The sequence below is a fragment of the Corythoichthys intestinalis genome, chromosome 6, assembly GCF_030265065.1.
Source record: "Corythoichthys intestinalis isolate RoL2023-P3 chromosome 6, ASM3026506v1, whole genome shotgun sequence".
Lineage (NCBI taxonomy): Eukaryota > Metazoa > Chordata > Actinopteri > Syngnathiformes > Syngnathidae > Corythoichthys > Corythoichthys intestinalis.
Window position 1 is genome coordinate 23,796,088 of NC_080400.1, and position 27,177 is coordinate 23,823,264.

The window sequence follows — 27,177 nt, forward strand, 5'->3', positions numbered from 1 at the left end:
CTAATAAAAAAAACAAATATTAATTCATTGTCCAGAGCCAAGTTTGTGGAGTCAAAAGTCGTTGGCCAGATTGAACACTGGATATTTGTCGTCCTCTTGCGGCTAAAAGTGGTAACACAGCAGAAGTTGATACGTATTCAATTTTGTTGTGGTTACCAAGCTAAATGTTTTATCTGTCGTTTAAAGTGTAGATATCTTGAAACTCAAAATGAAAAAAAAAAAAAAAAAAAGTATGCTAAGTCTACTTTTTAAATCGTAAGTATCTGATTGTATGTTTCAGTTAATAATAATAATGATGATTAAAAAAAAAAAACAATAATTGGAATAACTATACTTAAATACCAAGATACAGTAATCCGCTTTTCCTTGTTAAAATACCTTCCCCTTTGAGTTCAATGCCAATAAAGTACATTTCAGGTGTTGAAACATGTTCATGACAGGATAGGAAGTCAAGAAAGTACCATTTTTAGGCTATCCTGAAGTTTTATTATTTCTAAAAGTGATTTCACTTACAAGTAAGTCATGTCATCACAAAGGCATCACACAGGTACAAAAGTCTATTCTTTGAAGGGCAATGTGCATGTGAACAAGGGATGAGTTTATGTTGAGAAAAGAAATCATTCATGAATACACTTGAACATGCAGCAGAAAGGCACCCTTCCATTTTCTCATACAGAATCTGATCCCACATCCTTTCCAGAATAAGGAAACCTAGCCCACAACTGATGGTCGAACTGCAATAATGCACAATGTGATGAACTGACGTGAGGAAAAGAGGAAAAATGACAAAAAGTGACTTTAATTGCCCGTTTCAATGGCTTCTTCACTCATACGCACACTCACACACACTCATGAAACACAGTCATGGAAATGAATATCCATTCGGAAATCCACGTGCACACTAACTGTCAGTCACTGCCATGAAAATGAAGTTTCCAAATGGGAGTCTCAGGTGCCACATTTGGACGACAGCTTCCGACAGACACTTTTGGATATTAAAAAAAAGTTTTTTTTCTCTCCGTACATCTTGATTAAGAATCAACCCTCTTAAAACCCAATAAGTTAGACAGTTTTAATAGTAAACGTCCCCTCCTCCTCTGGGACTCAGCAGCTCAGTCATGTGGTGCCGAGACTACGTGCTGGGTAAGACATCGGAGTGACGGCCCGCAGCGCTTCGTGATCCTGTCATTCGTCAGTGTTTATTGAATTTTTGGTTTGGCACCACCTGGGGTTGGGTCGGGCGGGGGGCTGCCACCGTGGGCCAATCGTCGGAAGCTGCGAGAGAAAAATAGGAATAAGGAAATTTTGATTTTTCAGCAGAAAATCTCACAAGTGGATTTTGAAATTCAGTTGAACATAGACGCAAGAAACGTAAGGGAAGCAGCAAACAATAAGAATGATTTTTATTGTTATGCTGATTAATTTTCACTACAGCCAAGCTAAACTACAACAATTTTTATAATAATCAAGATTTTTTAAATTATTTCTGTTGCTGTCAAATATTTACGTTTTTATTATCACAAAGGGGTTATTGGAGGACAAAGTAAGGAAGCAGAAGAGGAGAAGAACAAACAACAAGAATAAATACATAATTATACACCTGTGCTACCTAGGAACATTGTGGTGATATACTTAGCTAATTATACTTTATGTACCCGTGGACACTATGTGGGGGACCTGATAGCCTAGGTGAAAGAGGAGGGAAGGGGAGTCAAAATGAGATGTGATTAGGCGGGGTGGAGCGTACACAATTTAGCAATGTGAGGCGGGGAACTTAGTATTATGGTAGGCCATGTCTACACATAGCATTTTTTTTTAATTTAAACGAGGATCCTCCCCTAATACGTCAGGAAAAAAATAATTTCCACAGCTTCCACAGCCGCATTCATTATTTTTAAGTACATTCATAACAATGCGTGAAAAATAATTGTCCATAATCCTTTGCATGTGTTCTTCAATATGAACCACTGCAAACGTTTGTAAATAAACTGAAGCAAAAAAAACACCTGTCTAATTTACTCCAAAACATTGGTCTCAAGTGTGACATAGGCACAAAGTTTGACGATGTCAGTGACGTTTCCACTGTTAAATCTTCAGTTATCAGTGTCCACAAAATTTAGCCATAAATGCAAAATTCACAAATCTTCACTTTCGACACAGTTTATTAGAACTCTTATTTAAATGTGCATGTGGATGATAGGCCAAACCGTAGAAAAAGTTCTTCTTTTTGCCAAATTCCCTGCTACGTGTAGACATGGCCAAAAACTACCTGATCACGAATCCTGGCACCAACAAATGCTAATGCTATTGCGAATTATATGCTAACGAGATCGCTATGCTAACGCTACAAGTTACATTTAGTGTGTGATGATCCCTCAGCACAGACCTTCAAAGGCTAAAACAACGTGGCATATTTAGCCAAGATAAGCAAACGAAACTAACCAAGCAGCACCTGACACATGTTTCACAAAAGTAGCCTGGAATGGACACACGCTTAGTCACCGGCCGGTGAATAAGCGTGTATGTGTGGGCGGGGTGGCCCGGCACGTCACCTGAGTGAAACGACCAAACATGGCTATGATGTGTGCTAACTACACATACACAAAAAAATGTCACACATTGTGAACGTCTGACAGACACTATGGCAAATTTTCATCTCATTTTCGTCACATCAGACAAAAACTGGCATTCATCTTGTTGTAGTCTGTGTAGTATGTTTTAGTCTCCCAAGACTTAGTTTTTAGCTAGTCATCATCATGAAAAAATTGTTAATTGACAAAATATTTTCATTATCGTCCTCGTTGACAAAAACAACGCTGTCCACCTACAGGGGGCGACACCCCGGCGTCCAGGGTAGAAAAGAGAGCTGAAGTCGGAAGCAGGAGACCGCCGAGAGGTTGGAAGTTATCTTTTTTTTTTTACTTGCCATAAAAATATTTTTCCGATATTTATGATTTATTATTGAATATGTTTGTATGGTTTTAATACTTTGTGCATTATTTTATTTCTATCGAATATTTTTCTTTTTGTTTTACTATTGTATACCCATTTTATTTATGATTATGCATTTTTATGTACTTTTGAGAAATAGGTTTTTAGACAAAATCCCTGTTCTGCATTGTTTGACAAACACATTTTCCTATTTTATTGACCTAAAATTGTTCTTCATTTTAATATCATATCGTGGCAAAAAAGTTCAATTCTCCCCCTCAAATTGGAACTTTTGACAAATTTTCTTGTCCGTTAACTCTAATGCTAATAACTTAAATTAGCTGCCATTGACGATGATAGACAAACCAGAGTTGCTCTAAAAATTTTCGATTTTACATTGACAACAAGTAAGTAGTGTTGGCATATTACCACTTACAACACTCTATGGAAACACATCAACATTCTTGCTACTCTTCGTAATGACTTTAATGTTATTGCTACCTTTTTGCCTGCCAACAACAGCCAAAGACAATTTACAATAGCACAGGCAGGTCATCAATGAGTTATTATTGTTCTGTTTTCTAATATTTCCATAAACCTCACTAGATGGCGCTGTACTCACAAGTCCTTGACGTTGTCAATGAGAGCCTGGATTTTTGCAATGAAACTGTCCACCTGTTCCTAAAACACATTTCATAACAATCACGTTGTGATAAAAAACAAAACAAAAACAATAATAAATAAAGGAATGTAAAAGGGTTTACCTGACGCCGTCGGTAAAAAAGCGGCACTGAAAAGAGCGCAATCACACCTGGACCCAATAAGAAGTACATCAGAAAGGCAGACAGAGCAGTTTTTGACAATTTCCAGATGTGATGCGGTACCTATGATGAGGAGCGTGAGGCCATTGCACAGATCACCGAGGTACGTCACCAGATAAATCAGGAAGAGCAACTAGAAAGCAAGATATAAATCCATTGAGTCATCCACATTCAATATTGTTACGACCCAGTCTAGGGGAACCAGGACATAACAAGCGTCGGCGCACCTCCCAACCAACCATCACCAGAAAGGCCAGCGAAATCAATATTTCTACGGCAGTTTTTTTTTTTTTTTTAATTTCATTTGCATCAGAGGGAGAAATATGCAAAACAACAAACAAAACAATCTAACAAAACCAAAAACAATATGTTTTTAAGAAATTATATAGCTACACGTGCTTACTTAAGAGGGTATTATAATGGTATCCTGTGCCAAAAGGATCAGAAAAAAAAAACACTGTTTTTGGAATTTTGACATTGATTTGTTCCCATAAAAAAATACCAATAATAATGTAGCAGTTTTCACCTAATGTTGCTCTTTTAATAAAGCTCAAACAAATTGGGTGTCCATTCCCATCAATGAAAGTGAATGAGTGAAAATAGTGCAGTCCTACTTGTCTACTCCTCCAAAATATAAAAAGTTGCCACCCATCTCTTTGTGTCCTATGAACATCTAAAAGAGGTGTCAGTGGGATCATCAATGGTGTCAGTGTCTCCTTTTATACTCTACCGTAACTGTATCCCAATATGGGACGGGACAGTCTTAGCCTGGGAGAGCTGCATCTGACGCACCCTCCCCACCCTGTCCTCATCCTGCTGCTGCATGTCATGTCACATTCCAGCCAGGTCAGGGTTGACTTTGGAAGGTCCTCAGGTTAAGGCTCCCTTAGCTCACACTGGAGCAACATTTACTGCTAATGTCCTGCAGCCTTCTTGAAATATAAACTGGTGCTGTTAACAGTTTAAGTGGTCAAAATGAAGAGAGAGACATTTATTATTAAAACTAAAGAAATACGTAGTTGCTGATAGTTTTTCGTACCGCAAAAGTAGAGCAATAAAAATTACGTGACTAATTTAAAGCAACGGTTGGTAACTTTTCAGTTTTGGTCGACTTTAGCGACGCAGCGGACAAAAGTGGTGGTGTTTTGCCTTTAAGTGCCTATGACAGGATAAGAAAAAAAGTATAAAAGTATAGCATTATTATGTGAATTAGAATCATATTTTGAGACGATCCGACTATATACGACAATATGGCAAAGCGCAGCTGACGAGAAATTACTCTTTTAATCTGCCGTTTAGCCCCTGCTTGTCATTATAGTGCTCTATCGTCCCCAAGAGGAGGATGACGTCGGCAGAGTTATGGTTTCATCTGATTTAGAATTCAGCCCATTGAGGGGTAATTATTCAGAACGAGGAAAATGCGATAGAGAGAGCCACAAAATGTCATTGTTTCAATCTATCTACTCCACTATTTTTACAGGGCTCGCCAGCGCTGACGAGTTCGGTTGAGGGGGGTTGTCACGCCAGCGATTGAAAGCCGGGCTAATGTTTATTCTGTATATCCTGGTAGCCTTCGTTTTTTTCCTCCTCATACTAAACTTTCTGTCTAATTTGTTGCTCTGCCATCTTTGCAGAATTCGCACAAACGCAACCGCATCGACTTCCGTCTTTATAATGAACGGGGAAAGGGGAAGTGACGTATGCCGTAAAGCAGTCAGCACATTTGTAGTTTTTTGTGTGTGGCAGGGTTCCTGCCACCCTCCTCAGTGTTAATTAGTGCCGGTGAAAGCGATACAGACTGCGTGAAGATATAAAAAAGGTGTCATTCAACTTGTTGTCAGTCTATATATTATCACAAATGTTATGAAAATATGCACGTCATGCATGAGCTGCATTCATACTTTAGGCCAGAGGTGGCAGTCGTAAGTAAAAAAGTAACGATCCCATCAAATTAATCACAACGCATATCAATCAACACCGTCATCTTATTACTATGCAGTTTTGTTCAAAAATTGTTGTCATTCAAATGTCTGAAATGTTTCAGCAACAAAATTGTCAAAAACGTATGACATTTTAATTATATTTAATTGTATCTTTCTTCATGTGAAAATTGAACGGATCCTGTTAGATTTGTACATAGGCCCTTAAATCAAATCATGGCGGGCCTTGTAATATCGGCAAATATTGTATCGTTCGCCCTCTAGGACAGGGGTCCCCAACCTTTTTATTTTCCACGGACTGGCAATGTGTGTCAGAAAATTACAGTGAATATAAAATAACCCGACGGGGCTAAAAACAAACATTGAGTGCAGGGAAAATGTAACTCGCCATATGCTGAATCAACCTTTTTTTTTTAAACAGGGGCCTCTCCCAAAACCTGAACGGCAAATATCCTCGGTCGCAGCATAATGAGGATAATGGTGAAAGGTTTCTTGGCTTTCGCAAAATGGTTCGTCGCGAGGTAAGATGCTCTCAGTGCATTCACTTTGTTGCCTCGTTTGCCTGCTTTTACACACATACTGTGCAGAATGGACATGGTTTTAGGCCCGTCTGGCTCAGCAAGTGGCCTTTTTCCGTAAAGAAGCTGTCCAAAGACGTCGCCGTCTGCAGCACACCATCAAGAGCAGCTAACGTTACTGTTTACATTGACTGACGCTGGGCTACTATAGGTGTGCAAACACCCCAGTAATGGCGGCCAACCACTAGTTGGCTGGTTGGGGGTCATTGCTCTAGGGTAATGAACGTGCTCTATTTTGCCTTAAAGATAAAAAAAGAGAACAATTTAACCTCTATCTGCATTTATCTTCAGCTTGGGTCCATTATTTAATATAAGCCTGTTCATGCGAGGAGGATGTCTACCGCCGTCAGTGGCGGCCAGTGAGTTACAACACATATACTTATTTAACCTTGTGCCAACCTACATGTCTGGTTATTATGCCAGCATATACAGTAGCGCTGAGTGATTTGTTTTGACTCCAAAACCCAATGATTCATCAATATATGTTATTAAAGTTTTATCAATTCTTAAATCTTTTGGCTTTGATTCTGACAGAAAACATCAACAACGAAAAACAAATCTGTCGGTGCCACATGATTACTGCAAATATGTGATGAGGCATGACAGTTGCCAACGAGATAAAGGCCTAGAGCGAGAGTAATGCGCAGAATAGTACTGTCACATCCACCAATGTGGAGTGGGTTTGGATGGGTGGAATGAAAGAGGCACATTAAAAAATTAATGAGTACGAGAGGAGGTCTTAGAAGGCCGAGCACATCAACAGACATACGCGCAGGCTCGTCATTAGCTGGAACGTCCTGTCTCACCTTGAGGGACTCAAAGAGGTTGCTGACGAAGAAGAGTCTTTTCAGGCTGTCCACAGCACACAAAGTCATGATGATCATTTTCTGAATTTGCAGCTCAGCCTGCTCCCCACTAAAACTGATGTCCATGTCCAGGTAGGACCTGCCGCACACATTCAAAAGATATTAATTGCCATGTATTGGTATAGCCTAATGTAAGACAACACTAAAAGAAAATGACTTACTGGAAGGGGTGCTCTCCATCGCCCCATTTGAGGCTGTGAAGGATGTTGTAGTAGATGCGCACTGAGATTGTGAAGCACACTATGGCGAGAGACACTGTGGAGATCACGGTGATGATGCTGAGCTGGAAGAGGCACAGCAGGCCCACCACTAAACCCGTCAGCACCATTCCTGTTCGTTCTGTGTCCTTCCAATAGATCAGGTCCATAACTGGAAGATATGATGCAAAAGATGGGAGAAAAGAATGATATGAAAAACAAGGTGTTGGTTGTTAATATTACAGCAGAGACGTAAAACGGTTGGGAAAAAATTATAGTCAATATAGTATTTTCAGAATTTTTGCGACATCATTTATTAGTGTCTACTGTAGCCACAACAAGTTAGAGTTGCACAGATACCATTTTTTGACTCACGATACACTTCAACATCGGAATGTATCGTATCGACCGATGCCGATACCGTACCGATACCACGTTATTTGAAAAAATATACCATTTATTTTTCTTTTAATACTAAATTACTGCATACTCACTTTAATGTAAATTGATATTATGGCTTGGTCAGACACTACTTAACTCATTGTTTGTCACTGACGGAGCTAGACGTCTAATCCAGTTCGTTCATTTGCTGCTAACCCCCCACTTCAAATGGATTATTTCAATTCACGGCAGAAGCATTAAAAGGCCTTTTATCTTACCTCCCAACATGGCCTCAGGGCGGCCATATTGTCAGGGGCGACTTTTCCATCAAAGTCAACGCATTGAAATTAAAGTTAAATGATAACAAAATCTGCGCTTTTAAGTCATGTTGAGGGCGGCGCTTTATATCAAACAGAGGAGTGTGAAATTACCGATTCTTAGATTATTCGCAATTCAGCCGTGCAAGATTAAAAAACGATTCAAAAACATCCAAATTCCAATTATTGAAGTATTTCAAGTAAAGCGGAACTAAAACACAGTCACCGCGGTCTTTGGAACGCAATGAGGAACAGACCGAGCTGAGTAAAAGTAGCGTTTTTTCTTCACAAATCTACTCAAGTAAAAGTTAGGCTTAGTAAAACTACTCTTAGAAGTACATTTGTCAAAAAGTTACTCAAGTAAATGTAATGGAGTACATATAACACGTTACTACCCACCTCTGACTATTACAAGTTTGAGAACCACTGAGTTAAGGAAGTTCTTTAAATTTTGAGCATGCCAAAAGATCAATGAGTTCCAAAATGGTGAGGAGGGGCAAGGGGCTCGAGTAACATTAGGAGTGTGACATGAGGAAGAAGCGAGTGCTTTTCATCCTCCAACATGAGAAGCCAGAACGGCGATGAGGACACATAAGGGAACCTAAATTTAGCCTTGGATGACAGAGCGAAGCAAGCGGTCGATGAGAATTTAAATGCAGCCTTTAACGGCACCTGCTGCCAGGCGTCAGCACCATTTTCTACACCCTGTTTGGTTTCCTCTCTTTTCGTCACCCGGCAACAGCTGGCTGCCGTGGAGACTGAAAGTGGCGTCTGTACAGTCATGGTGTAATAGAATTATGAAACACACTGTGGAATTTGGTCTCCTAATGTTTTTTCAAACTTCACAATGATATGCTCAATAGCAAAATCATTCAGTACGTAGTGCGTGTAGTTTTGTGACAAAGTAATTTCACTATTTTGGTTATTTAATTAACAAAAATAGCTTCACCTATCACCAAAAAATTAATGAGAGGTATATAGAAAACTACCATAGCACCTACCCAGTAATAATTTTGTCTGGGTACCATTGCTTCAGCATGTTAGTATAAGTAATGTTGTTTTCCATCTATCATTAATTTTGGACTTAGACCAGGGGTGTCCAAACTTTTTGCAAAAGCGTCCAGATTTGGTGTGGTAAAAATGTGGGGAGGCCGACCTTGGCTGACGTCCTTTACGTAGAACAATATATTCAGGCAAATTTTAGCAAGCCATTCTGTTTGTCACATTTGATTTTGTTATTATTATTATTTTTTTAATGAATAGTTTCTACAATCTCGCAACTAGCCTTTGTGGCGTTCTCTTTCGACTCTCGGGCTCTTGCGAATTACTGCTTCTGTGAAATTAAACTAGCTTCAAGTTGCTTCAATTTCTCACTGCGTATCTTCCCTGCAATCTTGTTGTACATGTCAGCGTGTCTTGTTTGGTAATATCGCCTCACATTGAACTCTTAAAAAACAGCGACTGTCTCTTTGCAAATGAGGCAGACACAGTTGTTGCGTATTTTAGTGAAGAAATAGTCCAATTTCCACCTATCCCTGAAGCGTCGAGCGTCGCAGTCAACTTTTTTTTTTTTTTTTTGTTGATTGTCGCCATTTTAGAAAATTGGGAGTAAAGGGTCTCACGGGGTAATGTTGCTTAGAGTGCTGCTGCCTTTTAGTGGTAAATGAGGAGCAGCATTTAGTGTGGAAGCTACTTCACATGCTGGTGGCAGTACTGCCGACCAATTTATTAAGTCTGTGTGCGGGCCAGATGTTATTGATTTTATGACAGAGGCTGGGGGCGGGATGAAATTTGACCACGGGCCGCATTTGGCTCCCGGGCCGGACTTTGGACATGTCTGATTTAGACCATAACAGCAAAACTTTTTTCTAATCCCAGTTTCTTTTCCTCAGATTATACAAACAAAAAAGTGTTGTTTATCATTTTTTGTGAAAAAATAGATCTAAAGGTTTTTTGGACACACACAACAATTGCGGTACTTTTTTGTAACCCCCTTCTGTTTCTTTTCAGGTGAAACAAACAAAGATGTTAATGTTGTTTTCTGTCTTTCATGAACTTTTGACTAAGGCCAATACTGCACTGCTTTATTCTTATCCTAGTTTCTTTCCTTCAAATGAACGAAACAAAGAAAATGAATGTTATTTATCCTCTTTTGTGAAACAATAGATTTGAGGTATTTTTGTACCTTGAGCACTACTGCACTATATTAACGATGACGATAATGAAAATATTTCGCCCAAAAAAAACATTTTTTTCTTGACGATGACGTGATGACGATGAGCTAAAAACGTGTCTAAAACAAAACGAGATCGATGCCAGTTTTTGTCTGACCAGACGAGAATGAGATGAAAATTTGCCACAGAAGTTCACAACGTGTGACATTTTCCTATTGTAAGTGCAGTTAGCATGCATCGTAGGAGTGTTTGGTCGTGTCTAGGCTGCAGCTATCAATTATTTTAGTAGTTTATTAATCTATTAACTGTTTAGTTTGAATATTCAAGTGATTGGATTAGGAACATATAATGTGTTGCCAAATAAATTTTAGTAGATTTAAAACAAAGGCTATCTAAGATTGCCCTTTCAAAACAGCATTGAATGCAAATACTAAATATAATTCCCGAGGTTTTCTTTAAACTATGCATACTTGCACTATACCTGAGCTTAAAATAAATGAATGAGGATGTAAGTACAAGAGAACAATTGGCTAACAAAAGTCCGCTAGCTAAAATGCTATAAAATGCTAGCCTGGAACTCCAGACTCACCGCTGTTCCAGCGATAGAGTCTGGCGACCGTCCCGCGGAACAAATTCCCAAGGCGGAGCACGCCACAGCAAACAGAGCGGAGTGGACCAATCAGCGACGGGCGGACGTGACGTTGGTAAAGCGACAAGAAACTGTAGCGCGAGCGGAGAACGGAGACGTTTATTCAACATGGCTTGCACGAGACAGACTGTTGTCAATGACTTGTGTTGATGTGTTTTTGGACATTTAAAACTCAATTTACCGCAGATTGGAACATAGTCTCGGCTCCCCCGTTTGTCATCTGTGTTGTTGTGGAGACAACTTCCGATGCGCCTTCCCACCCCCCCACACACTTAGCTACTCACCGCCGGTAAGTAATAGTGTTTCCACTCCAGGCTCCTTTTGTATAACACATGTGTCAGGTGCTGCTTGGTAAGTTTTGTTTGCTTTTCTTGGCTAGATATGCCATCTTGCCTTAGCCTTTTTAAGGTCTGTGCTGAGTGATCATCACAATAGCGTTAGCATAGTGTTTGCGTTAGCATAGCATTCATGTAAGCATTAGCATTTAGTGTGGTGAGCGTAGCCTTAGACTTTTGGAAAACATTTTGCATACAGTTCGTGGCGTACAGGTGAGTTTAATTAATCGAAAATAACTGTACTATTTTACTGCTAAGTGTGTATTATCATCACGTAGATGGTGATGTCTTTGTACGCTCTACAGTTATGTGCACGTCTGTCAACGTTCAGTCAAAATTGTTGGAAACCTTTTATTTATGTACAGTATTTATTCATGGACTAAAACTTTTAAAGTTTACAGACGAAAACATTTTGAGTAATTGTCGACTAAAACTAGACGAAATTTGTCTGAGTTTTCGTTGACTAAAACTAGACGAAGACGAACACATTTTTTAAATAACTAAAATATGACTTTATTTTCATCCAAAAGACTAAGACGAAAATTAAAAGGGCTGCCAAAAGCAATACTGGAACATTAAATGATCAGGTTTCAGTGCCATTGATGGGGAGAGACATCTTTTGACTGGGAGATCTGGCAGGGAGTCTTCCCAGTCAGAATGCATTGGACATCCATCCCTGTCAATGGTAGACAATGAGTTATTCTACATAAAAGGGGTCTCACGTAATTTAAACATATTGTTACATTTTACACTGCAAAAGGATCATTTCAATTCCATTATGTAGAATATTTGTGAATGAATTGTTAGGTGTTGTGTGATTTTTCTCATGTATAGCTCAATAAATGTTTGGATAAACTGCCTTAAAATGAAGATATAACATTGGTTTTCCTCTGTATGCATTATAAATGCATTTGTTTTAATTTTGCTGGTGAATAAAGATGAGTTTGACTGTTAAATTGCCACTGTTGGGAGTGTTGTGTATATACAACATGATACTATGATTTATATGTGTTTGTGTGTTGGTGGGATATTCATTCAACAGCAGGTGACAACTGACTTGAGACAAAACAAATAACATTATTGCCCTGATGACATCTCAGATTTTTACAATGTAGTAAAAACAGTCCAAGCAGCAGAGCTCAAGTAAACTTCAGGTTCTACGCCGCTCTCATAGTGAGTCAAGTTGCTTTAATGAATTCATGTGGACAACCAAATTAATAACAGTAAATTACAAATCCCAAAAAAATAAAGTGCCTGTGCTTTACACACCATTGAAGTAGTGAAAATGGTCAACCGCCATTCATCTATTATGATCACTCATTGTCTTCAAACATCAAGCCAAACATTCATTTACTGATCCGAGTGCTGCAGCAAAGCAAATGGAACTGTAATGCTTATGTCAGTCATTTAAGTTACACAAATACAGATATTTTAACAATAACTGCCGTTTCTACTGCTCTACTTTTTCCTTTCGACTGTACTTAACAGCAGTTTTTATAACCTGCGGAATCATGCTGTCTCTCACAGGTCAGTGTTAGTACTACACCAGACTATCCATCTGGTCTCTGTGTATAGTTCTGCATTCAATATTGACCACTGTAAAGATTTAGAACCCATTTTGAACAGCAATAAGAAGGCTCACAAATCTCAAAGAAGTTGACTGAACTCACACCACAGACACCTTACAAACACAAACGTATATTTCAGTGACTGCAGATATGTTGAAATAATCCAAATGTAGGAGAATGAATGTCAAAAGTGCATTTAGTTATGGAAGCAGCTTTCTTTTGAGTTATGTTCACAAAATTCTTCACACCTTCATTTCCCTGTCAGATATTCAGTCGATCAAACTGCAGTTCTAAGTAGCCCAAACTGCAAGATATTTAGAACAATTCCTAGTTTTGTTCACAACACTACTCGACAACAAAGCCTATATAGTGTAGGTGACCGCTGCTTTCTCTTTTTCAACATTTTCAGCTAAATTCTCTCACCTTTGCTCGCCATTTTGACCACTGTTTCGCCTCGCTACCCCCTCTGTCCCGCCGTGCTCCCCTTCGAACCCCTTCAGCTGTTTTTGGCCTGGCCCTGCTCGCTCAGCAGCCCCTGGCTCAGACGGCCCAAAATAATCTTTCCTGCAGCACCGCCCACTACCACTTCTGCTATGAAGGTTTTTTTTTTTTTTTTTAATTCAGAAAGAGTTATGACTACAGTAGTGAAGGGCGATATAAAAAAATCATGGTATGGTCCATTTTATACCACTATAACTAGTGTAGGGCTGTCCCAAATGACTAATTTTCTCCTCATTAGTCAGCTGACTATTTTTACGATTAGTCGACTAATCTAATAATTTTTATTTTTTTATATAACTAATTTAGCAATTAAATTTTTGTTGACACTTTTTAATTCACAAAGACATTTTGTAACACTTACATTCTTTATTAAAGTACAAATAAACACATAAATAATATTAATAAATCACAAAAAAACAATGAGGTCAAATGCCGATAGCCTTAACTAGTGCAAAAGAATGGAATGTAAACGGATTCAGAACACTGACTTTGCCTTTCCAACATGATTCAAAACAATTCTTAGAAAAAATATCTTGCACTAATATTGTTGTATAATAATAGTATTATAATAATTATTCATTGCCAATTTGATTTTTCACGTGTCATTTTATAGCTATTCTTAGTGTAAAATCTAAATTATGAAGTATTTGGGATTAACTCCAGAAATCGTTATTTATATGACGAACATGACGTGCTTTTATTTTGAAATGTTTACCGGAAGTACGTTCGCTAAACCGCTAACGGTAAGCTTTACACTCCACCAAAATAGCACTTGTCGTCATTGCAATCGATTTTTTTTTCATTTGCAAATGCTGTTAACCAGCGATTTTTTATGTTTGAAGTGTCACCTTTTAAGCGCAAGTTTGCATTTTGGAGAAGACTGCCAATGTTTTATAGCAGACTAAAGTAGGTTGTCTTTTTTCCCCATTAGCCTCAATGTAGCAATGCTAACATTTACAGTGTTTAATATAGATGTGTTTCCTTATTTTGTATGTATGAACTTTAATTCTACGGTGTGTTGATGTCTGTCTCATATGTCATCAACATGCACGCACAAATGTATGCACGCACGCGGTGATAAAACTCAGCCGTGAAAATTACCGCCCTCATTTTTATTTACCGTGCGATAAATGGACTCATTGCATATCGCGACAGGCTTAGCAACTTCAATAAAACATGTCGTCTGTTAGTTAGATGGACTTACGATCTGCCAGCTTGTTGTTTCCTGTCGTCTTCCAAAATTACAACTGGGTGACGGCGCTATAGAAGTTCATTCACGGCCAACGTGCAGCCAAGCTTAGCATTGAAGAAACAGGACACAATTAAGTTGTAGAAATAAGTCAATGTTTTGGCCACTCTGATGCATTTTTTTGGCTCTGTGCTGCTTTCCCCGCTTGCAGACCTAGCATCCGACATTCTCAACTTTCCACCCATATACTGTATATATTTTTTTAATCCTTTCATTAGCTCTCGACGGGATGTTGTGCTCGTCGATACGTTTACGTCATCGATGACATCGACTACGTCGGGACAGCTCTAAACTAGTGTTGCACAGAATAGGTACCATTTTTTGGCTCCAGATACCAATTCCGATAACTGGCTTTTTTTCATCGGCAGACACTGTACAAATCCATTTTTTGTTTTTGATATATAAAATATATACATATTCTTTTAATACTGAATTTCTGTATACTCCCTTAATTTAAAGTAATTCTATCACACCTTAATCAGACATTGCTTAATCCATTGACTGCCAGAGTCTACGGTTAATGCCAAATCCATTTGAAGTAGGAGGGTGGCAACAAATGGACTTAATTCGCTGCCACCCTCCCACTTCAAATGGATTGGACGTCGACTAGTGATAAATTCGTTTAAATTCAAAGCAGCAAAACATCTCGGGAAGGGGGACAAGTGCTCCTTTATTTTTCGAATTTAGAGCGGCATACGTAGCTCCCGGCCTTGGGTGGGGCGACCAGCCATTGGAAACTACAGTTGATCTGGAAGAAGATATATATATATATATATATATATATATATATATGTATATATATTGCGCCACATCGGGAGTTTATTTTGTAGTACTCCCCAATACCGATGACGTCATCTTAGTGCCATATCGTTTCTCGTGCAACACTAACAACGATATGGAATGATTTTGTATATTGAAATTATTTGATGAAAAAAGTTATTAAAAGAGAAAAAAGTTACAGTATTAATAATTACTTCATTTTCTTTGATTCTTTTCCAATGTAATACCTGTGTGTTCAGTTCCATTTACAATGAATTCAAAAGATCACAACTATAATGTCAATGACAATGAGTTAATTTTTATTTTTAATTTAAAAAACAGAAAAGTAAAAATTCTGTAAATATCTCGTAATTGTTATTTTTTATTTAAATTCATTAATTTTCATTTTTTCATCAATTTTCATCAAAAGTAATTAATTAGATTATTCACTAATGAAGAAAACAACGCCGTTAGCAACGCCGTTATATTCTAACGCCGTTATTAACAACATTGGCTCTAACTGAGGGAAAGAGGTTATTCTCCAAAATCTCACAATACATGGGCCTGGTCATTCTCTCCTTAATACAATGCAGTCGTCCAGTCTAATGTGCAGAAAAACACCCCCAAAGCATGATGCTACCACCCCATTCTTCACAGTAAGGATGGTGTGGATGGTGGGATACTCATGGGGTGGGGTACTCATCATTCTTCTTCCTCCAATGACTATGAGTGGAATCCATTTTGATTATCTCATATGACCACATGACTTTCTCACTTGACTCCTCTGGATAATCCAGATGGTCAATATACAAATTCAAAACAGGCCTGGGCATGAGCTGGTTTAAGCAGGTGAACCTTCCGAGCGATGCATGCTTTTAAACTAGGGCTGTCAAAATTATCGCGTTAACGGGCGGTAATCAATTTTTAAAATGAATCACGTTAAAATATTTGACGCAATTAACGCACATGCCCCGCTCAAACAGATTAAAATGACAGCAGTGTCATGCCCACTTGTTACTTGTATTTTTTGTCTCCCTCTGCTGGCGCTTTGGTGCGACTGATTTTATGGGTTTAAGCACCGTGAACATCGTGTAATTATTGACATCAACAATTTAATATAAAATTTCTATAACTTCTACTAACATTTATCTTTTAAGAACTACAAGTCTTTCTATCCATGGATCGCTTTAACAGAATGTTAATGTTAATGCCATCTTGTTGATTTATTGTTATAATTAACAAATACAGTACTTATGTACAGAATGTTGAATGTATATATCCGTCTTGTGTCTTATCTTTCCATTCCAACAATAATTTATAGAAAAATATGGCATATTTTATAGATGGTTTGAATTGCAATTATTTAATTTTTAAGCTGTGATTAACTCGATTAAAAATTTTAATCGTTTGACAGCCCTATTTTAAACCATAACATCATAGTTCATTACCAACAGTAACTTTGGAAATGGTGGTCCCAGCTTTCAGGTCATTGACCAGCTTCTCCTGAATACTTCTTGGCTGATTCCTCACCATTCTTAGGATCATTGAGACCCTACAAAGTAGATCTTGCATGGAGCCCTAGTCCGAGGGAAAGTGAGTCATGTTTAGCTTCTTCCATTTTCTAATAATTGCTCCAACGGTGGATCTTAAATTTTCACGCTGCTTGGCAGTTGCCCTGTAACTCTTTCCAGCCTTGTAGAGGTCTACTATTCTGTCTGTGGTGTCTTTGGACAGCTCTTTGGAGAATATAGGGTGGACAGCTGTTTATGTGCAGCTAACCACCTCAAACAGGTCAAAAAGTCAGACTTAAAAAGTCCACCTCCAGGTGGACTTTTTTAAAGGCGACTAACAGGTCTTTGACGCTCAAAATTCAAATACATTCAAAGTTCAAATACATTTTTGCAGCAGTACAATCCAAATAAATTGCAAAAAAAATCATACACTGTGATTTCTGATTTTTTTTTTTTAGATTGTCACTTACAGTGGACAAGCAGCAACCATGAAAATTTCAAACCCGCCCATCATTTCTAAGTAGGAGAACACAGAGTATGTGCTGTGGTAGTTTATAAAAGAAAAACACTGGGACTGGGAGACGCTACAGCTAATGATCGCTATTTTGACATCAATGGGAACCAAAGAGTTAAAAGCAAAGCTATTTCACAACTGGAAAAAAAAAAGAATAAATAGAGGGAAGTAAATTCTATAATAGGTAATATTAAACCTATTATTGGTTTGAAGCGCAGTGACAGACCAACGCGTCAGAAACACGATGCGCCAATAGATTAATGCGTGCTATTTATTCGAGACACCCTAAACTCTGTCAGCAGCTTCCCTTCACATTCATCCAAAGTCCCAAGGTTCACTGCAACCCCCAACACACAGACCCCTAAAATAAGCCAAGCTTTTGAATGACGGACCACTTAAAATGCCACCAAGCAGGCAGAGAGGATGCTATCTCACACCTGACAAGCAAGTATAAAGCTGTAAAAAACCTAAAAGAAGCTATGATATTATTATATTGATATACTCCAAGATGAGGGCATGGCAGGAATACACATTCCGCACAATTATCTAGGGAGATGGTTGCTGTGGAGATGCAGTGAAGAGACAGGACTTTTCAAGGGTGTGCAGCTTTCTTAGCTTGCTATTGAAGGATCAATGTGAAATCTGATCTGTTCCCATTGAAGAGATCATTGCAGGCATCTCGCCTGATAACGACTGAGACATTTAGAAGGGGGAAAATAGGATGGGTACCTTCTTGTTGTGGGCACACTGTGGCGCTGTCTGAGGGGTTAAAGGCTGAGTACAAACACTGGCTCAGCAGCTTTTCCTGAGTATCTGAAATGACGGCATCCAGGGACATGGACTCGGGCTCAGTCGGTCGAAGAGGCTCCTCTGAAACAATGGGTGACTCAGGCTCGGGGATCGGTAAGGATGCCGACGCTGCTGGGAAAATATGAAATGACATCACATATTACATCACTAAAAGATGTAATCATTATAGTACTTCTTTATTTGGGCCTTAGTAGTTGTTAATACAAATTGGCGGTACTCCACTGTGAGCAGGGGACAGGGATCCAGCCCTGCGGTGATGTCTACAATTGCTTGTACTAAAAGTAAAGTATGCTCCCAATTAGGAGTGGGAACCTCTTGGTACCTCACAATACGATACGGTTTGCGATACAAAGCTCACGATAACGATGATCTGACGATATGGCGATACAACAACTATCAATTGGTCAGGAAGTCATTCTCGATGATTCTACAAACAACTAATAAACAGAAAAACAAGCTTCTGCTGTGAATTGGAATGAGTTTATCACTTGTAGACGTCCAATCCATTTGAACTGGGAGGGTGGCAGCGAATGAACATTCGTTCATTCGCTGCCATCCCTCCCACTTCAAACGGATTGAACGTCTATGGCCGTCAGTGGCAGCCAATGAGGTAATTTTGGGCCATTTAAGGTCATTTACCTGTTGATTTTCAGTTACTTCCTGTTGATTTTGGGGTATTTTATGGGTCACTTCCTGTTTATTTTGTGTTACAGAACAGAAAGTGACCTGGGAATCACCCAAATGAATAGGCAGTGACTTAAACTCAACATGAAATGACCTGGAAATGCCCTGAAAATCGGACAGAATGACTGTGAATGCTCTGGTTTCGAAAGAACATACGTTGCCAGGCTAAATGGATCGTGGGTCGAGCACAGTCAATGCAGCCTTAGAGTTAACTGAGACACTATTAAGGTGGAAGATTTTGGTATTTTTCTTCTTTTTTTTTTTTGTAAGACATTGACACCTTTTAAAAACAATATCTCGATTCTTGCAAGAGCATATCGATAATCTTTTGGGATACAAAGTATCACGCTATATCACCATTTCGATATTTTGTCAAACCACTATTCCCAAAATAATTTCAAATGAATTACAAGCTTTTTTTATGGCATTAGCCCTACTGCTTTAATGTAAACAATTTTCAGGGAAAAAAGCAATCAAAAGAGCGCTTAATCACAGCATTTTGACGGAGATGTCAACACGCACAAAATATTTAGTTTAACGACAGCAAACAAAAGATCACCAAACGAAAGATAAGACTCTTCTTTCATCAGAAAAATATGTTTTTCTATTGTACCATATTCATTTTTTTAGCAATCGGTAGTCAAACAAAGGTTGTTTTTTTTTATCTAAATCAACTATTTTGGACAGAAAATGGGAGAAAACCAACTTTTGTAAATCTCTCTCTACATATATGAAAGCTTCTCAATGTATTCCAACACAATTCAAGTAACATTTGTCCATATTAAACACTTCAACCAAGTTCCCCAAGACTAAGATGGGCTGAGCACAAGTACACAAACTTGATATGAAAGGACTGCAATGGATCCCCAAAAATCTAAATAGATTTAATCCATGAGTTGCGACTACGGTACTCAGTAAAACTGGTGCTACTGTACTTTCCTAATAGTTGGGGTTTGGTGACATCCTAAAATGTTACAGGGAGACCACCAAATATGTATCCAGGCTTTTTTCTAGCTATCTTCATGGAACCGCCCTGACCCACTCTATGTCACTCACTTTGTACATAACACATGACAAGAGCAAGACGGTTAAAGTTTTATGTCAGAATTTCTGGACACAGTAATGTATCCTAAGACCATCTCGTGTTTCAGCCATTATCACTAGATAACTCACTTGATGATGGTCCACTAGGGAAAATATATTCCTAGTTATGTCCAGTCGTCAATAGACATACGCCGATTACCGTTTTTTACCATGGTATGAAAACATCACCGTTTCAAAACCGCAAAAATTTTCCATCATACAGTCCCTAATATGTTAGCTATTTTTAATGTCCCAAAAATGCAGGGATATATATATATATATATATATATATATATATATATATATATATATATATATATATATATATATATATATATATATATATATATATATATATATATATATATATATATTTATACAGCTTGCAGCTGTAAAGCTGAACCCTCCCCCACTGGTTGTTGCTCAGTGTCAATGAATCAACTATACTAGACAATGGCTGGAGGAGGTGAAACTCCTGAACTTTTTTCCCCCATTGAAGAAAACAAAATCACTGGTATGCGAATACTTCAGCTAAATAATAGTTACAGACGGCCGTGGCTTAGAGGAGGAGGGCCAACCAACATGTAAAACATGTTTGCTGAGGGTGGCTGCCGAGGAGGCAATACCGCCTATATGATTTCAAATTTATACAAGGTTAAAGGTTAGTAACACTGTCATGAATGTTTCCCACCAGCGTTTTTAGTGTGTCTAGCGGTGGTAAAATGTGGTGCTTTTTTTCTCTCTGGCAACTGTCTGTGTTGAGTAAGACAGTGTGTGTATAATGTAAACATGATAGAAGTCATACACGCATGCTTTTTATGGAAAATAATTTAATTATTTTTGTTCTGATGCTAATGATGTTGAGCTGTGGGTTTAGCCTCGCCTAAAGGACTGCATTTATTTTAATTTTATTTAGAATATTCTGTCTTTTAAATTTTATTTTAACTAACATTATACTTATGTTACAATTTGCTAATATTTTTGAAAAATAAAAATCCTGTTTAATGGATTTTTTTTTTTAAACCCAGTTAACTCAAAGTAATAGATTTTAAAGCTGTAATTGCAATTAGGGGTGTGACAAAATATCGAAATGGTGATATATCGTGATACTTTGTATCCCAAAAGGTGATCGATATGCTCCTGCCAAGAATCGAGATATCGTTTTAAAAAGGTGTCACTGTCTAAAAAGAAAAATAAACAAAAAGGAACCAACAAGTTGCTACCAAAATCTTCCACCATAATAGTGTCTCAGTTAACTCCAAGGCTGCATTGACGGTGCACAAAGCCCAATCCATTTAAACTGGGAACGTTCGTTCATTTGAAACCAGAGCATTCGCAGTCATTCTGTCCAATTTTCAGGGCATTTACAGGTCATTTCCTGTTGAGTTTGAGTCACTGCCTATTCATTTGGGTGATTCCCAGGTCACTTCCTGTTCTGTAACTCAAAATAAACGGGAAGTGACTCATAAAATACCCCAAAATCAACAGGAAGTAACTGAAAATCAACAGGTAAATGACCTTAAATGGCCCAAAATTACCTCATTGCCTGGCATTGGCTGCCACTGACGGCCATAGACGTTCAATCCGTTTGAAGTGGAGGGATGGCAGCGAATGGACGAATGTTCATTCGCTGCCACCCTCCCAGTTCAAATGAATTGGACGTCTACTAGTGATAAACGCATTCCAATTCACAGCAGAAGCTTGTTTTTCTGTTTATTAGTTGTTTGTAGAATATCCTAGAATGATTTCCTGACCAATGTATCGATAACCGTTGTATCGCCATATCGTCAGATCATCGTTATCGTGAGCTTTGTATCGCAAATCGTATCATATCGTGAGGTACCAAGAGGTTCCCACTCCTAATTGCAATACCGTGAAACCGTGATATTTTGGCTTAAAGTTATCATATCGTCAGAATATCATACCGGCAAACGTCTAGTCGTCAATCACGTGTATTGGCAGATTTACCTTACTTACTAAGTAACACCTCGAGCCAACATAGGTCTCTTTGCAGTCCAAAAGTTAGCATTCTAAATTAGCATTCTAATTGAGTCTCCTTCTCGCTGGAATAAATACACAACACAAATGGCGAATACAGTAGCTGAGGAGAGGTGTCACAAAAAAAATATCTGATTAATGATGGTGAACAGGTGCCTGACCTCTGTATAATTGTGACGAGATGTATGTAAGATGAATAAATAGGTAAGGATTTTGTTTACCTGGAAGTATCTGTGGTTGAGCTATAGCTTGGATCAATCTGCTCTCCTCATTTATTACACCTGCATCAGCCCCTTGAGTCTCTACGTCCACAGTTTGGGATGATGGCTGCATTGTTACAGTCTCATTTAGCCTCCTTCTCCTCCTTGGGCTCGTAGTCCTCGTGTCCACCCGCTCTTCTTCAACATCCGCCCGAGTCAGAAAGCCCTGCGGGTCCCAGTCAACGTCCGGGGATTCAAGGGGTGTCTCTGGGGTGTCTGTGCGCACCAGGGATGTGCGACTTCCCCGCGAGCCGCCCCTACGCCTCTCCCGATGGGTGCGCGAGGCCCCTACGGCCTCAGGCTCAGCTATGGCGATGTAGGAGAACGTCAACTCCAGGGAGCTCTGTCGTGGCGTGCCCCAGATGGACGGGGAGGAGGCCAGCGTGTCGTCATCATCGAATCCCGCTGTTTCATCTTCGGACCAGTCCCTCGCAGTTTGTAGCTCATACAGCTCTGATTCCTCATTACCACCTGGAAAAATAGAGTGATTTACTTTTTTTTCCCAGCTAGAGTTTCTGCTTCTGACAAGACTTGATTTTCTGGATACTTATTTCTCAAATTCAAGGAGGCTATCCATGTTTTAGCATTAGCATTTCACAAACTCAATTTCGATTAGAACGCATATTATGATCTTTTTACTAACTAACTGTATTTGTAATGTGGTGGTTTCTTCATCTCTGTATCACTCGTTTATTCAAATAAAATCTCCTCAGGAGTGTCTAATGTTTGATGTCTGATGAAAGTGCCAAAAGCGTCTTTGAGGTATCAGAAAAGAGGCAAGCGAACACTTGTGGCTGTTCAATTCATATATTTTGAGGAGGGAGAGAGAGATGTCAGCTCACTATGTACTATTATATTCCAACAAAAAGAAACTCCAGTAAGTTGTATGTCAGATTGTTTGATTGCAGCTTTCATACCATCAGTGCACGGGGGCGTTGAATCTGGAGTGGAAGCCACTGAGCCATATTCCTCTGTAAGACAACAAAGGTTTTTTTTTTTTTAAACGGTTCCTCTAAAAACATGCAATGCATTAGATTTGCAAAATGTAGCCAACTATCTTAATCCTGTAAATGCAAATGAATGTCAGGTGAACCCGTATTACCTCGAAGCATTTTTAAGCAACAGTTTTTGAGATTCCGGTTATTATTAAGTACCGTATTTTTCGGGCTATAAGTCGCAGTTTTTTCATAGTTTGGCTGGGGGTGCAACTTATACTCAGGAGTGACTTATGTGTGAAATTATTAACACATTATTATATCATTTCTAGGGCTGTCAAACGATTAAAAATTTTAATCGAGTTAATTACAGCTTAAAAACTAATTAATCGTAATTAATCGCAATTCAAACCATCTATAAATATGCCATATTTTTCTGTAAATTATTATTGGAATGGAAAGATAAGACACAAGACGGATATATACACGCAACATATGGCACATAAGTACTGTATTAGAAAGAATTGTAGCTCTTAGAAGATAAATGTTAGTACAAGTTATAGAAATTTTATATTAAAACCCCTCTTAATGTTTTCGTTTTAATAAAATTTGTAAAATTTTAAATCAAAAAATAAACTAGTAGCTCGCCATTGTTGATGTCAATAATTACACAATGCTCATGGTGCTGAAACCCATAAAATCAGTCGCACCCAAGCGCCAGCAGAGGGCGACAAAACACCAAAAACACAAGTAACAAGTGGACATTACACTGTGCTGTCATTTTAATCTGTTTGAGCGGGGCATGTGCGTTAAATGCGTCAAATATTTTCACGTGATTACTTTTAAAAATTAATTACGGCCCGTTACGCGATAATTTTGAAAGCCCTAATCATTTCACATGTTATTTTGGTGTTTGACACTGACGATTTGGTAAACTTGTTAGCATATTCTTTATGCTATTTTATCTGAATAACTCTTAATAGCGAAGTTACATTAACATACCGGCCACGTTCGCTTTTGGTTGTTCGTGCATCAAGTAACATTATCATACTTTACACTTATTCAGCTAGTATTTTTTTTTAATTGCCTTTCAAGATGACATATCTGTTCTTTGTGTTGGATTTTATCAAGTAAATTTCCCCCCAAAATGCGACTTATACTCCGGTGTGACTTATATATGTTTTTTTCCTCTTCGTTGGCCATTTTATGGCTGGTGCGACTTATACTCAGGTGCAACTTATAGTCCGAAAAATACAGTACTTCAGCATTAGGGATGGAAATTGATAAGATTTTTACGATTCCGATTCCATTATCAATATTGCTTAACGATTCGATTCTTTATCCATTTTAATTCGGACTAATGGACTGCGTGAGGTTCTGGGTTCTATATATTTTATGTTTCATTCACCTCCGAGTGTCGGTTGGAACACAAGGAGCGTAGAGTGGAGTTGGTCTTTGGCACTTTTAATCCAACTTGGCATAACAAACAACAAACAGGCACAACTATATACAGGCAATGGCACTTGATATGAGAATCACTCAATGAGCAGGTGAGAGCATGCGTGGAAAGATGTTGATGTATTTGTATGTGTGTGAAAGAAGACTGGGATGTGTGGGCATATGTGTGGTTATGAAAGGAAAGAAAATTAGTACTGATGCAATAAACAATGCAAACTGACTGTAAAGCAGTCAATAACACACATACATGACTCGCACAGTGTAATGAACACAAGGTGGGGGGGGCGTGAGTGCGTGCGCACATCCCGGAAGCGCGCTACCCGCTGCGGGCACGTGCGGTCTTCTTGGCAATAAAAGTTGCGAAAACTAAGCACTGTACACTCATATGGATTTACAACATCATCTTAAAATGCTAAACTCACACATTCCCTCTTAGCACAAATGTGCAACACGAATATAATGTAAACAACACAGACACAGCGAGGGCGAGCGGGAGCAACCAGCCAACGTAACAGTGAAGACACAAAACGGTCGCGCTGATAACGGCTGTAACTTATCATAAGAACTTTATGACATGAAGAGGAAATATTTACATTCGTTCATGGACACACAGAGATTAACAGGTGGCCACACTCAAAATGCGCACTTTACGCCTATTCTCGGTCCCAGAATACGCAGCGCTTGTGACGTAGGACAGTAACAGGAAGTAATTGACTGGTTGCTATGGGAATGAACGCATACCCAAGGAACCGTTCTAACAGGAGTATTAAAATTGCTAATAAAACCGTTTAGGAATATTTTAGATGCATTGGCAGTGTATCAAATACTTGTTCTCCCCACTGTATGTTATATTTTTCTTATAGAGTAATCGACGAGGAATATGATAGACCCATTAATAGACTTGAGGAAAAAAAATCACCATTTCTTTAAGTAGTCTCATGAATAAGGACATGGCCTGTGAAACTCGATGCAAATTCACTCAGCTACGGTTTTCCATATTATACTTGGTGAGTGGTCCATCATTGAGTAATCATGTAGTCTTGCTTGCTGAATTGAATGTGCGTAGCATGCATGTAAGTTACATGTAAGTTACATGACGTAAATCATAATGGTTGGAATCGATAAGAGAATCATTAGATAAACTGCCAAACGATTCCATGGAATTAAAGCACAGGGAACCGGTTCTCGATTCCCATCCCTATCCAGCATACACGGTGTCTTCCCTAACCAAAAGGAGGCCTCATATATGTACATTGTGTCATAACATGCTAACTTTTAACTATTAAGTCGTCATGCGTTCCCGTCTGTATTTCCTGTTTTTTATTTGAGTGTTGTTGATTTTAGGCAAAGAAATGCATTTTTAGGGGAGATGATGTTGCAGGTGGTTGACTGGCTCATCCATTGAGCAAAAGATCGGAATTTCAAATCCAGCTTCCACTTGTGCATGCTGTTGTTGTCAGTGTAAACGCGTTATTGTAATCTGATTACTTTTTTTCAGTAACAAGCAATTTAACGCATTCATTTTTCCAAACCACTAATCTGATTAAAGCTATTTTTCTTAGAGTATGTGTGTTACTAATTTGTTATTGCCTCATAATGTATGTAGAATGAAGAATATTGTAGTCATGTACGAAGAGCATTTTGAATAGAAAGGTTCCTACAATGCGTTCCTTTCCATGGTTACCGTTAATAGCTACTTCCTGTTTTGCTCTCGAGTCACACATGTTTAAAGTTATGGGACTGAGAAAGGCATGTGCCAGCGCAGGTAATATTCGAGCCGAGTGCAGCCACCTGTTGAGATATGACGAGTATTTTTCCTTCATTCTGGAGGGTTCCTGCGATAGGTAGGAGCCGCTACATGTGAGGCAGTTTCGTAGCTTTGGCATTGCAAAGGCGGGTAGTCATCGCTCCCACTCGTCCTTGAGAAGTCGGGGAGCATTGCTTACATTATATTCATGTTGCACATTTATGGCGCGAGGTGACGTGTTCGTTTAGCATCTCTGGGATGGATTGAGTGTAAAGTGCTTAGATGCCGCCACATTTTGTGGCCAAATTGACCGCGTGTGTCTACGGCGTACTTCCGTGTTGTGCCCCCACCTTTGTGTTTATTGCACTGTGCAATTCATTTGTGTGTTGTTGATTATTGTGCATTCAATATGCATTGTTTTACAATGACACTGATATGATGTTAACCGTAACCCCTAACCCGAAGTTCAGAATTTTTTACATCCGGCCTAATTTTCGAGTTAGTAGGGGGTTTAATTAGTTGGGGGAGTTGATTTCAACAAATTCCATGCAGATTGTCAGTTATTTGTTAGTTTAGTCCGGAGTGGCTTAAGATAGCGCAAGTCAGCGATGGTTAAAATCAACTCCATCAACTAATTAAACCCCCGCTAACTCGAAGATTAAGCCTTATGTGAAAAATTCCAAGAGAGTCTGGCTGCAGCCCGCCTCTCTCAGTACCCTGCGCCGCTCGTCTCAGTACCCATCCCGCAGACAGGAAGTGACGTAATATCGCAGCTCTCAGACCGGAAATGACAACATGAAGCAGCGCTCGAGCTCCGAGCTTCCGGTTTTATCGTAATAGTTAGCGTCCATTCGAACGTAAATACTAGTTTACTTTTCTTTTCGCACGTCTTTTATTTTCGGTTTCAGCAT

At 38.8% G+C, this 27,177-nt stretch overlaps 1 protein-coding gene across 2 annotated transcripts in view; it reads right to left on the bottom strand.

The window, feature by feature from the left end:
• Positions 1-208: 208 nt before the first annotated feature.
• rtn2a (reticulon 2a) overlaps positions 209-27,177 on the bottom strand; it is a 32,306-nt gene continuing 5,337 nt past the window's right edge. Inside the window, exons 2-10 of one of the 2 annotated variants that reach the window (XM_057838705.1) lie at positions 23,044-23,097; positions 22,088-22,597; positions 18,021-18,209; positions 7,298-7,505; positions 7,077-7,215; positions 3,816-3,885; positions 3,696-3,742; positions 3,554-3,612; positions 209-1,275 (exon numbers count right to left, since the gene is read on the bottom strand). In XM_057838705.1, the coding sequence (XP_057694688.1) occupies positions 1,200-1,275; positions 3,554-3,612; positions 3,696-3,742; positions 3,816-3,885; positions 7,077-7,215; positions 7,298-7,505; positions 18,021-18,209; positions 22,088-22,597; positions 23,044-23,097 (1,352 nt within the window). In that variant the 3' untranslated portion in view covers positions 209-1,199. Of the gene's footprint in view, positions 1,276-3,553; positions 3,613-3,695; positions 3,743-3,815; positions 3,886-7,076; positions 7,216-7,297; positions 7,506-18,020; positions 18,213-22,087; positions 22,598-23,043; positions 23,098-27,177 lie in introns of both variants that reach the window. The other variant, XM_057838704.1, reaches the window with a different exon arrangement.